Source organism: Chiloscyllium punctatum, chromosome 12 (genome assembly GCF_047496795.1).
Source record: "Chiloscyllium punctatum isolate Juve2018m chromosome 12, sChiPun1.3, whole genome shotgun sequence".
NCBI classification, from domain to species: Eukaryota; Metazoa; Chordata; class Chondrichthyes; order Orectolobiformes; family Hemiscylliidae; genus Chiloscyllium; species Chiloscyllium punctatum.
Window position 1 is genome coordinate 68,990,445 of NC_092750.1, and position 14,330 is coordinate 69,004,774.

At 40.5% G+C, this 14,330-nt stretch overlaps 1 protein-coding gene across 1 annotated transcript in view; it reads left to right on the forward strand.

The window, feature by feature from the left end:
* dnah1 (dynein, axonemal, heavy chain 1) overlaps positions 1 to 14,330 on the forward strand; it is a 425,483-nt gene that overhangs the window by 86,725 nt on the left and 324,428 nt on the right. Inside the window, exons 13-16 of the mRNA XM_072582714.1 lie at positions 698 to 848; positions 2,729 to 2,922; positions 10,636 to 10,861; positions 11,846 to 11,965. Coding sequence (XP_072438815.1) covers positions 698 to 848; positions 2,729 to 2,922; positions 10,636 to 10,861; positions 11,846 to 11,965 — 691 coding nt within the window. The remainder of the gene's footprint in view (positions 1 to 697; positions 849 to 2,728; positions 2,923 to 10,635; positions 10,862 to 11,845; positions 11,966 to 14,330) is intronic.

Here is a 14,330-nt window from a genome sequence, read left to right on the forward strand (position 1 = left end):
TTTTGTTTGATCAAGAGGTCCACATAATCAATGTAAAAACACACACTAAGTAATAGAAATGTATACACATAGGGTATACACATAGAGGGTATACACATAGTTGTTATATTTGCAGCATAAATCAAATAAATAATAATGCAACTTTGACTTACATAACTGGCAGACAGCCTTCTCACTTGTACCCTCAACTGACTACTCAGACATTGCTGAGATTGTGATAATACAGTAAACTTCTGGTTATTGATGTACAAAATTTTTGCCAGTCTATCGAGAGTGCCGGTTCATAAGTAGCGATGGGTGGAGGTCCTGAGATGGCCTTAATTGGCAACTCGGGGGCCTCACCTGGCCTAAAAGCAGGCAAGCTAGCCAACCATTTACTATTTGATTTCAAGCCTGAAAAGAGATCTTGGATCCGGAGCTTCTAACTCAAAGGCAGGAATTTGTCCTCTCGCAATGCAAAATCTGGTAATTGATATCCAAAATTTTTGCCAGTCTATCAAAGGTGCCAGTTCATAAGGTGCCAGTTAAAACAAGGTTTGTTATAATTATAGAGTCATAGAGATGTACAGCATGGAAACAGACCCTTCGGCCCAACCCATCCATGCCAACCAGATATCCTAACCCAATCTTCACAATTTTTGAAATTTAATTTATTGGTGATCTCATCTTTCTGCTTGTTTGTTGTTCTGTATTTCAGGCCCAGGAAAATGCCTATTTTTGTTTTAGACCTCAATTTGGATCACAACGGAGTGCACTACAGCACGCCATTGGAAAAATTTAAGCCTAGCATATTGGCTCTGTTTGATAAAGCAATCACATCCACGCAGCATGTTCCACATATAGAAAAGGTAAAACAAGATAAATTGTTGTGAGATGATTTGAAATCAAGGCATTTTATGCTAGATTTTACCTTAGCAAGTATAATGGATTAGTTAATGGATTAGAACAGAACTTTGTACATATTCTTTGGAAGCACTAAACTCAATAAGATCGTTTTGCTTTCACATTCTATGCTGTTTACCAGTAAGTAGTTCTATTTATCATGGAAACAAGTATCTCAGAACTTGACAAAGGATAAAAGTAAGCACTGAGAAATAACTGAAAAAAATTAAGATCCTTAAAAGAAATGATTTATGCAGAGAATTTAATTGAACAGAAAATCAGTGGTCAAATAATTGACTACTGATAGTGGAGCAAAATGAACAGAGGACAGGCATTAAATCCTAAGTCAAAAAAACAGAGAAATTATTTTCCAGATGGGTTTGGGAGAGCCTGCAGAAAGATTTGAGGAGGATGGTCATGAAATAGATTTGCTAGGTTACAGGTAGCTGGTCAAAGTTGGTGAGGATGGGTGTCAGATTAGTTGAAATTTGCAGTGGATAGAGTTTGAGAAGCGAATAAAGAGAGAAGTTTTGTGAAGTGATTTTAGAATGAGACGATTTTCAAGGAGGAAATCACTTTTTAAAAAAAAGTCTTGATCACCCCTCCCTCCCAATTCTTCCTGATTTTAAGTTCATTGTAATATTTATTTCGACTTGCAAGTCAATTTCCCAATGCAGACTGAGGGTTTGGATTCCCGAGCTTGGGCACTGCAGAAGCCTTGTGAAATATTTGAACCTAATTAAATATTGGTGCTCTGATGTGCTTAAAATACTTAAATAAATTGTACAGAATTGACTGCACAGAACCAGACCACTCAGTCCAACAAGTCTATACTCACTCTTATTTATTTCATTGTAGGGAGAACAAAAGAAACAAAAATATTAATTAAATAGGGAGAACTGAAGTATGCCACAACAGGGGAATTGTGGGTACTTGTGCATGAAACAGAAAGCTAGCACACAGGTGCAGCAGGTAATCAGGAAATCTAATGGAAAGTGGTCCTTATTTCCAGGTGTAGGAATATAAAATTAGGGAAGTTTAACTGCACTGTGCAAAGTGCTGATGAGACCACATCTGAAGTACTTTGAGCAGTTTTGGTCCCCTTATTTAATGAATAATAATTCAGTGGAGGCAGTTTAGAGAAGGTTCACAGGGATGATCCCTGGGAGGGAGAGATTGTCTTATGAGCAAAGGTTAGCAAATGAAATTGTAATGAATGAGAGGTGATCTTATTGAACCATATAGGATTCTTAAGGGACTTGACAACTAAATGCTGAGAGGATCAGAGGGCATAGTCTCAGATGTGCAAATTTAAGACTGAGATGAAAAGGAATTGCTTCTCTCAGAAGGTTGTGAGTTTTTGGAACTCCTTGACACAGAGTACTGTGAGAGCAGAGTGCTTGTGTATATTTATGGCTGAGATAGATAGATTCTTGATCAGTAGGGGAATTATGGATTTCAGGGAAAGTGGTCATGAGGAATATCATATTACCAACAACATTGTTGAATGGCAGAGCACACTTGAGGGGCCAGAAGGCCTACTCCCTTCCTATTTCTTATGGTCTTTAAAACCTCTGTAAGTTCTATTCCAAGTCACATAATCCTGACTTGTAATTATGATGCCATTACTTCACTAATGCTGGATCAAAATTGATGAACACTGTTCGAAATGCAGTATGGGTGTTCTCAACACATCAAAGTGATTCAAGAAGACTCACTACTGTCTTCTCTAGACTAATTGCGGGTGAGCAATAAATGCTATCCTAGCCAGAGATGTCCACATTCCCATGAACGAATAAAACGTCTACTGCTATCCTAATTATTTATTTAAATTTTTGTCTTTTAGTTTGTCCTGGAAGGGATGTTTCAAAGTGGAACACCGCTGTTGGAGTCTGTGTGGCATAATGAGCCACCAGTACAGGAGCTGCGCAATACAATCAAAAACGCCATTGAGAAAGCACTAATACCCTTGAAAAGCTATGCCAAGGAGTATGAACAATTCATAGAACTGAACGAACTGGATATTGATAAATATGTAAAGTTAGTATTTATAAAATTCATGGATATATTACTGATTGATGTAATTTATTGATTAGGACTTGCATTTTAAGAACATAATTGCTATAACCCTTTTAGCTCAACAGTTAAATTCACCACACAACATTGAGTTAAACCATACACACCAGAAAAATTACAAATTTGTTCTTGGTTTATGTGAAACATAGAAACATAGGCAGAGCAATTAGCCAGCAAACCTGCTCTGCAAGGTTCATTATGATCATGACTGACGCTTATCGAGTCATAGAGGCATAGAGATATACAACATGGAATAGACTCTTCTGTCCAACCCGTCCATGCCCACCAGATATCCCAACCCAATCTATTCCCATCTGCCCATATCCCTCCAAACCCTTCCTGTTCATATACCCATCCAAATGCCTCTTAAATGTTGCAATTGTACCAGCCTCCACCACTTCCTCTGGCAGCTCATTCCATACACATACCACCCTCTGTGTGAAAATGATGCCACTTAGGTCTCTTTTATATCTTTCCCCTCTCACCCTAAACCTATGCCCTCTAGTTATGGACTCCCCATCCCCAAGGAAAAGACTTCGCCTATTTACCCAATCCATGCCCCTCATAATTTTTTAAACCTCTAGATGGTCACCCCTCAGCCTCCGATGCTCCAGGGAAAACAGCCCCGCCTGTTCAGCCTCTTCCTATAGCTCAAATCCTCCAACCCTGGCAACATCCTTGTAAATCTTTTCTGAACCCTTTCAAGTTTCACAACATCTTTCCGATAGGAAGGAGACCAGAATTGCATGCAATATTCCAACAGTGGCCTAAACAATGTCCTGTACAGCCGCAACATGACCTCCCAACTCCTGTAGTCAATACTCTGACCAATAAAGGAAAGCATACTAAACGCCTTCTTCACTATCCGATCTACCTGCGACCTCCACTTTCAAGGAGCTATGAACCTGCACTCCAAGGTCTCTTTGTTCAGCAACACTCCCCAGGACCTTACCATTAAGTGTATAAGTCCTGCTAAGATTGGCTTTCCCAAAATGCAGCACCTCACATTTATCTGAATTAAACTCCACCTGCCACTTCTCAGCCCATTGGCCCATCTGGTCAAGATCCTATTATAATCTGAGGTAACCCTCTTCACTGTCCACTTCACCTCCAATTTTGGTTTCATCTGCAAACTTACTAACTGTACCTCTTATGCTCGCATCCAAATCATTTATGTAAATGACAAAAAGTAGAGGACCCAGTACCGATCCTTGTGGCACTCCATTGGTCACAGGCCTCCAGTCTGAAAAACAACCCTCCACCACCACCATCTGTCTTCTACCTTTGAGCCTGTTCTGTATCCAAATGGCTAGTTCTCCCTTTTTTCCGTGAGATCTAACCTTGCTAATCAGTCCTTAAGTGGGTGTTAATTTCCCACTTATGCACGTCAGTTGAATCATGGGCATACCACCTGAGTTTTCCCTCATTGGTGGCAAAGTTGTAGCCACCATAGAAGCGGGCAGGTAAGCAGACAGTATGGTGCCTATAGGATTTAACATGCCCCTGCCTTCAAGCCTGCCAATGGAAGAGTGCTAAACCCATCTCTTAGATTTAGATTTAACAGCTCCTGACTGCATTACAAAGTTTTCAGGAAACCGGTTTGCTGAATCTATTTGCTAAGTGTCAGATGCACTTTTCATCATGATTGGATCGAGTGGAGATGCAAACACCACAGCAAATAAAGCAGCATCAGAGGAGAAGGGGAGTCAATGTTTCAGGTCGGAACATTTCACCATGACTGGCCGACTCATTCCACTCCATCCCAACACACATTTTGCTATAATCCAAGCTATCGCCAAACTTTCATCTCAGTTATGATTTCCAAACTCTTCAGTCCCTCCCAGCCTATCATCTCTTTGCCTAACACAACCACCAAACCGATGGCACCCCCAAACACCAACCTCGCCCAAACAGTGATATTCTTGATAGTCCTAAATCCACAATCTCTTCGTGACTCATACTCCGCTGACTATGATCACACTTGCAGTCTTCTTAGAGCGACAGTACTGCCTCCCCAAAATTGCATAGTTCTTAATTTGTGGTATGTCATCAACACGTTTTCTCCCTGACTCATTATCTTCCCTAATCCATAGTTATTCTTGATCCATGATTTCCATTGAATTCTTCCCAAACATGATCTTCCTCAACCTGAAAATTATCATGTTATCTTCCCAACAAGATGTCTCTTCAATTCTCTTCTGTTTTCTTGCAGCACACAAGCTCTAAACTAACTTGACTGAAATCCATTCAAACCAATCTCTTTGAGTTTTCTTATAAATGGCCTAATTTGCAATCTCCATGATCCGTGATCTCTTCGACTGTATCCTGACCTCCAAGTTGCAAATTTTTTCAAACCAGTTTAGTCTTCTTTAATCTATTATTTCTTCAGTTACTTCCTCTGCATCCTCCCACCTGACTTATATTCTCCCTCCTGCCATCTGGCAGAAGATACCGGAGCATTCGGTATCTCACAGCCAGATTGTGCAACAGTTTCTTCCCCCAGCTGTCAGACTCCTTAACACCGTATGATCAAACTCTTTTCCATCTGAAATTCTTTGCATGACTTCGAATTCCTGCTAGAACAATGTCTATTAATTATCATTCTCTTATTACACTGTAATTTGCAAGTTTTGCACTTCTATGCACTGTATGCTGCCCTGCATAGGATCGAGTAATTTATGTTGTCCATGTAGCACCTTGGTTCTGGAGGAATGCTGTCTCATTTTACTGTATATGGTAAAAATGACAAATAAAAGCTACTCTACTCTTCTCATAAGCCCACCAAACCATAATCTCTTCAATTCACTTGCTGCAACTTTTTCCAGCCACTATCTCAGTTCCACTATGATTTCCCAAACTTGTAAATTCTTCAAATGCTCTGCAATTCTCCTGACCAATGATCTGCCAATGACCACTTTGAACCATGCTGTATTCTCATTGATTCATGATATTGTCAAACCCCTATGACCACCTTAATATGTGATCTCTTTATACTCTCATGACCTCTTGGCATATGATCACTTCAACCCCACTCCAATATCCATGACCCATGATAACTTTAATTCCCTGTATCTCCCTGATCCATAAAGTCTTAATTCTATGTGATCTCCTCCAACTTGTGGTTTCAATGGTCTGAGGGGAGGATGAGATATCCGTGGCTGACAAGGGAAGGTGGGGATAGCATAAAAGCAAAAAGAAAAAGCAATGTAGTGACAATTAGAGGGAAGCTGTAGGATTGCGAAACCTTTAAAAACCAACAGAGGACAACTAAAAAAGCAATAAAGGGTGAGAAGATCACATATGAGGATAAGCAAGCTAGTAATATGAAAGAAGACTGCAAGAGTTTTTATTTAGATATAGAAATGGTGACAGAGAGTGAGAATGAACTTTGGACCTCTGGAAAATGAGGCTGGAGAAATAGTAATGGGCAACATAGAAATGATGGAGGAACTGAATAGATATTTTCCATCAATCTCCACAGTGGAAATAGCTTTCCAGAACTTCAAGAGGACAGAGGTGGTTGTGGTGGCCATCACTCAGAAGAAGATGTTGGGGAAGCTGAAGAGATGATGGTGGATAAATTAACCACACCAGATGGACTACACCCCAGAGTTCTGAAGGAGATAGCTGAGGAGATTGTAGAGGCATTGGTGATAGTCTTTCAGGAATCACTGGAGGCAGAGAGGGTCCCAGAGTTCTGAAAAATAGCTAATGTAACAGCCCTGTTTAATAAAGGAAGGAGGTAGAAGACAGGAAACATAGGCTGGTTAGCTTGACCTCAGTCATTGGTAAGATTTTAGAGTCCATTATTAAGGATGAGTTTAGAAGTGCAAGGTAAAACAAGGCTAAGTCAGCATGGCTTCATCAAAGAAACGTCATACTTGATAAATCTATTCAAATTTTTTGAAGTAACGAGCAAGTTAGACAAAGGAAAATCCGTGGACATGATCTCCAGAAGGCCTTTGACGAAGTGCCACACCAGGAGGCTGTTAAGTAAGATCAGAGCCCATGGTGTTAGGGGCAAGGTATGGCATGGATAGGGATTGGCTGACTGGCAAAAGGCAGAGAGCAGGGATAAAGTGTTTTTTTTTCAGGATTGAAGCCATAGACTAGTGGAATTCCACAGGCGTCAGCACTGGGATCTCAACATTTCACATTATGCATTATTGATCTGGAAGTAGGAACTAAGGACGTTGTTCCTATTTTTCCAGATAACATAAAGTTAGGTGGAGGGACAGGTAGTTTTGAGGAAATGGGGAAACTGCAGAAAAACTTGGAGAGATTAGAAGAGTGGGTAAAGAAATGACAGATGGAATACAATAGGGGAAAATGTGAAGTTATGCATTTGGTAGGAAGAACAGAACATTTTTCAATGGGGAAAGGCTGCAGAAATCTGAAGGACGAATGGACTTATGAGTCCTAGTTTAGGATTCTCTTATGGTTAACATGCAGGTTCAGTTGGCATTGCAAATGCAATGTTGGCAATTCATTTCAACAGGGCCAAATTATAAGAGCAGAGAAGTATTGCTGAGGCAAAATGAGGCTGTGGTCAGAGTGCAGTTGGAATACTGTGAACAGTTTTGGGCCCCACATCTAAGGAAGGATGTGCTGGTGTTGGAGTTGGTCCAGAGGAGGTTTACAAGAATGATCCTGGGGATGAATGGCTTTTCATATGAGGAGCAGTTGATGATTCTGGGTTTGTACTTGATGGAGTTTAGGATAAGGGGAGATCTGATTGAAACTTATAGTATTTTGAAAAGCCTCCATAGACTTTCCATTCTTTTGCTGTATCCATGCAGGAGTGACATCACAACTGACAGCCACGTGGTCTCTCAAAGAGAGGTCAAATGAAGTCCTGAGCTCTGCAATATCCACATCTGTTGATAGTCTTGGCTGCCACAATCCTATTCTACCCAGCTCCTTGTACCTGTCAGTGCTGTAGTAATACCACCATGCAGAAAGCATAACAATGGTGAGATGGAGGCTTAATCTATCACTGTGCTGCATTTTTAATCATTACCATAGTGATGAAAGAAGCATCACGTGGAGACGTCATGCTTCTCCTTTCTAAGCAGCATTAGTGGAGAGTGAAGAAGAGATTATTTCTTTCAGTATTTTCACTCATAGATTAGGGGGAAGATTAAATGGAATAATCAAAGATCCTTAATTCACTTATGATCTTTAATTTCAACTCATTATAAAATTACTTTACCACCTTTCCCTGTTGAAGTTAATGTCAGAGAGCAAATCTAAACTATGGAGCATATGCATTATCCAAAGCTCCAGTGACTTTTGCACCCATAAAATAGATCTGAAAATTACAGTTAACTTGTAGTACATTCTGAAGAGAGTTTTTAACATGTATTCCATTAGTTGAGTGCTTTTCAGTATAATTCTTATATTTTAGATTAGATTACCTACAGTGTGGAAACAGGCCCTTCGGCCCAACAGGTCCACAACAACCCTCCGAAGAGTAACTCACCCAGACCCATTTCCCTCTGACTAATGCACCTAACACCATGGGCAATTTTAGCATGGTCAATTCACCTGCCCTGCACATCTTTGGACTGTGGGGGGAAGCCCACGCAGACACGGGGAGAATGTGCAAACTCCACACAGTCGCCTGAGGCTGGAATTGAACCTGGGACTCTGGCACTGTGAGGCAGCAGTGCTAGCCACTGAGTTGCCGTGCTGCCCGTGATGTTAAAATGCAAAAGAAGGAACAGTCTATAAATGAAGGATGTGCTTTCATGTGCCAAATGGTCTTTCTCAGACTTTTTAAAGAATCCTCTAGGCTCAATCAATGCTTTCTTATGATCGAGTGAGTGCATCTTATGAGAAATTGCAAACATGATCCTACATACCCAAAACCTCAATGTATTAGAGCATTGAAATGCTGTTGTCCTACTAATGTCTTTTGTCCATCATGTTCTGCATAATATAGGTTCTAACTCAAGTCTTACACCTGAGATTCTTGAATTACTACTAGGGAAAAGTAATTGGGGATAATTCCTGTAACCTTCCTCAAATTTTGCTTTTACCTTTCATGTAACTTCTCATTTCTTGACTACAACCAAGAATGAAAAGTTTCACCTATCCTTTATGAGGAGTCAAGACACACATACCAAGCAGTTCTAGTGCTTCCACTGAATACCATCCCAGTGTTCAGAATTGTCTCTCCTCTCTCTCAAAGGCTGTTTTGTGCAGAGCCCAAAACAATTCTTATGATGCAGAGGCATGCTGCATGTTACCTATAACTTAGCAGTAGGGCGGTACGGTGGCACAGTGGTTAGCACTGCTGCCTCATAGCACCAGAGACCCGGGTTCAATTCCCGCTTCAGGCGACTGACTGTGTGGAGTTTGCACATTCTCCCTGTGTCTGCATGGGTTTCCTCCAGGTGCTCCGGTTTCCTCCCACAGTCCAAAGATGTGCAGGTCAGGTGAATTGGCTATCCTAAATTGCCCGTAGTTTAGGTAAGGGGTAGATGTTGGGGTATGGGTGGGTTGCGCTTCGGCGGGGCGGTGTGGACTTGTTGGGCCGAAGGGCCTGTTTCCACACTGTAAGTAATCTAATCTAAACTCTAAACTTAAGTCTTCCACTGTATCTTAATCCATTATTTAGATTCTGAATTCTTCACGTATGGGACTATCTGAAGTGGGAGCCAAACCTTTTGATTTGGGTCATGAGAATAATGCCACATTGCTAAATGCTCATTTGATATGCTGCTGTATATCTCATTAAAACATTTTGATGTTCATGTACAGTTTGGGTCAATCCACAATAGGAGATTTTTATTTTCTATTCAGTCATGGAATGTTGGTGTCACAGTCATGGCAAGTGTTTATTGCCCTTCTCTAATTAGAGAAGATAATGGTGAGCTATCTTCTTAAATTGCTGCAGTCCTTGTAGTAGATGGAAACACTGCTGTTAGAAAGGGAGTTCCAAGATTTTGACCTAGTGACAGCGAAGGAACAGTGACATACTTCCAAGTCAGGAAGGTACGTGGCTTAGAAAGAGCTGGAGGGTGGTGTTCCTCTGGATCTGCTGCCTTTGCCCTTCTGTATGGTCATGGATGCTATTGGAGGAGCTTGGTCGGTTACTGCAGTGCATCTTGTAAGTGGTACACACTGCTGCCACTCTGTAAAGGTGTTGGAGGAAGTGAATGTTGAAGGTGGTGTTTGGGGTGCCAATCCATCAGACTGCTTTATCCTGGATACTGTTTTTGGAGCTGCAGTAATCCAAACATTTCAGATCATAGAGTCATAGAGATGTACAGCATGGAAACAGACCCTTCAGTCCAACCCGTCCATGCCGACCAGATATCCCAACCCAATCTAGTCCCACCTGCCAGCACCCGGCCCATATCCCTCCAAACCCTTCCTATTCATACACCCATCCAAATGCCTCTTAAATGTTGCAATTGTACCAGCCTCCACCACATCTTCTGGCAGCTCATTCCATACACGTACCACCCTCTGCATGAAAAAGTTGCCCCTCAGGTGTCTTTTATATCTTTCCCCTCTCACCCTAAACCTATGCCTTCTAGTTCTGGACTCCCCAACCCCAGGGAAAAGACTTTGCCTATTTACCCTATCTGTGCCCCTCATAATTTTGTAAGTCGTCGAGTTTAAGTATGCAACATGTGTAATTTTAAATTGTTTGTGTCACTTTTACAGAGCCTTTTCAAATCGAGATCCAACAGTTCATGAGGTGAAATTAGAAGTGGACCGTCATTTCAGGAAGAAAGCACAAATAGAAAACACAATTCCTAGCATAATCTCCATTGGACCCTTTATTATCAGTGTGGATGCATTGCAAAGCAATCTTTCCAAGAAATGCAGTAATTTGGCCCAAGCTGTATTGAAAATGTTTGCCAAAAAGCTTCACTCACTAGTGGAAGAGGTGAGTACTACTGACCAACTGTTGTCACATAATTTCAGATCATCCACTGGCCTGATTTATTGAATCAGCTGAATTCCAATTCTATAGGTTGTGCAAAATGTTGCTTTTGAAAGCACAGAAGATTGGACATGATTCCATACTGTGATTAATGCACTAGATTTGCATTATCTGTATATTGGAAAAAACAAGTTTGTCATAGGCTGGAATCAAATTAAGGATTATGAATCGGTTATACAGTGTGTAGAACAAATTCATGGAATGGGCTACAGGCAGAAATTTATTAAGGGTTTTTCATGATTTGGATGTAAAATAAAGGATACCTCAATCTATTATGAGCTCTAAATTAAGGAGAGTTTGGGACAGTTTTCTAATGGAAAGTGAATGTCAGAAGGGACTGGAGTCAAGTCCTAAAGGAGAACAAGTGATCAGTGGGTGTACTTCCTTTACAAAGTACTCCTCTGATTTGAATGGCATTTTTTCTTTGAAATTCCCTGCCTTCCTTTCATTTGGACATTAAAAATTCTACAACTCTCTTCAAAGAGAAGAATAATAATTAGCTTGGCCAATTTTTATCTCTTAATGAACATATTTTCTAGTAATTTATCTTATTACTGTTTGCCTGATCTGCGAAATGCAAATTTGCCTACAATTCACGAGTATTAGCTTGCTTGTGAAAGCTTCCATATAAATCTAAGTTCTTTCTTTATTTCTCTCCTTCAATACTTAACACTCATGCAGAGCAGCCTTAGTCAGTAGGTGAGATTCTATCCATGGGCTGAGAAGCAAAATTGAATGCAAGGAAACTTGCAAATTGCTTAAGACATTCTCTTAATGCCAATGAAGGTCCTAGAAAAGACTGTCTTCCTATCAGCTTAATTAGAAGGCATATTGAGAAAGAAAATACGATTTATAAAATGGGATGCATAATCATTGAAAGATTATTTCATTTGTGTGGAATGATTCAGTGTGATTTCTATCCTTTAGATCAATGATGATTTTAAAGTGATCAATAGAAAATTGTTTGAAAAGGCAAATACCATTGAAGAATTGACAGAGCACCGGGAATGGATGAAGAAAGTTCCTGAAATGCTAAAAACAAATGAGGTATGGGCGCGTAAACACAGGAAATAAGAAACTTGTCGAATGCCTTTACTTCTTGTTACTTAGGAATAGGAGTAGGCCATTCACCATTCAATTAGGTCAAAACTTACACAACACCAAGTTATAGTCCAACAGGTTTATTTGAAAACACTAGCTTTCGGAGCACCGCTTCGTCATCAGGTGCTAGTGAGACAGGAAGACCTTTGACACAGAATTTATAAGAAAAAGATCGTATGACTTATGCGAATGAATTGAACACACCTAAGATGGCTCTAAAATCAGTTAGAATTTAGTCAGTTTAAATCAGTTTACATCAGTTACAATGGAGGTGCAAGTTTTGATTGATTAATGTGCAAATCCAAGATTTTCTTTCAAGTCACTGCCTCAAGATAACTTAAGATGTTATCAATATAAAGGAGGTTACACAGCTGGTCAGATAATGTATTTCAGACGTGAGGTCTTGTTTGGAGTCTGTCTGTGTCTTAACCTGGAGTCAGATTGGTTTTATTTCCAAGATAGGAGTTTATAGAATGTGTCTGCAATTTGCATTTTAATTGATCGAAACCTGCACCTCCATTCTAACTGATTAAAGATTTAAGGGCCATCTTATTGACTGACTGTCTACAAATTGTGTGCTTTTTGAACAAAATAGAATGCATCGGCAAATACATATCTGCAACTTCACCCCACAGATTTATATGCACGTGTGTGCATGCACATGTGAGAAAGGGGGAGTTTGTGTGTGTGAGGGACAGGGAGGGGCAGAGAGAGAGAGAGAGAGAGAGAGAGTGTGTGTGAGAGATCTATGCATTTGGGAGAGAGAGAGAGTGTGTATGTATGTGTTTGAGAGAAAGTGTGTGAGAGTGTGAGGGAGTATATGCATCCGAGAGAGTGTGCATGTCAGTCTGTGAGTATGTGTCTGCGATTTGCATCTTAATCGATTGAAACCTGCACCTCCATTCTAACTGATTAAAGATTTAAGGGCCATCTTATGTGTGTTCAGTTCTTTTGCATGAGGTGTAAGGCACTTTGATCTTTTCCTTATAAATTCTGTGTCTAAGATCTACCTCTCTCGCTAGCACCTGATGAAGGAACTGTGCTCTGAAAGCTAGTGTTGGACTATAATCTGGTGTTGTGTGATCTTTGACCTTGTCCAACCCAGTCCAACCAGTACCTCCACACCATGGTTACCATTCAATTACATCGTGATTGATCATCTATCTCAATGCCAATTGCATTCACTACCTCAATTCCCTTGATATCAAAAGTTTGCACAAATCTATCGATATAATGGCAGCACAGTGGCTCAGTAGTTAGCACTGCTGCCTCGCAGCGCCAAGGATCCGGGTTAGATTCCAGCCTCGGGTGACTGTCTGTGTGGAGTTTGCACATTCTCCCTGTGTCTGCATGGGTTTCCTCCGGGTGCTTCGGTTTCCTCCCACAGTCCAAAGATGTGCGGGTCAGGTGAATTGGCCATGCTAAATTGCCCATAGTGATAGGTGCATTAGTAAGGAGTAGGTCTGGGTGGGTTACTCTTCAGAGGGTCAGTGTGGACTTGTTGGGCTGAAGGGCCTGTTTCTGCACTGTAGGGAGTCTAATAAAATCTATCTTGAACATGCTCAATGACTGAGCATCCAAAGCTGTCTTGGATAGAGATATTCACCACCATGAGAAATTATTTCTCATCTCAGTGTCAAATGGTGTCCTTTATTCTGAGATTATGTTCCAGATTATGCTCCCTGATTTTCGATTTACCAGCCTCCTATCTACATCTAACCTGTTATGCTCTGTAAAAAAAATGTTAGATTCAACGAGATCACCTGTCATTCTTCAAAACTCAAGAGAATTAATCTCAGTATCCTCAGTCTCTTATAAGGCAATCCTTCATCCCAGTACTAGTCTCACGAACATCTCTTGCATTCCCTCTATGGCAAGTAAGTCCTTCCCGAGACCAAAACTATACACAATATTCCATGTAAGGTCTTGTTAAGATCCTATACAATTGCAGTAAGATGTAGTTACTTCTACATTCAATTTCCCTTGCACAGAGTGCCAATGTTCTATTTGCCTTCCTTATTGATTGTTGCATCTGCAAGCTAGCTGTTCGTGATTCAAAGGCAGGGGCACTCAGGGCCCTTTGGACACCACCATTTCCCAATCTATCACCATTTCAGAAATATTCTGTCTCTCATTTTTCCTTCAAGACTTTTTAAAACACTTTTTCACATTATATTCCACTTGCCATGTTCTTGCCTATTCACTTATTCTATCCCAGTCCACTTAAAGATTCTTTGTATCTTCCTCAGAACTTACATTTCCAATTAGTTTTATCATGGGTAAACACAGAAGTGTTATAACCGGTCTCCAA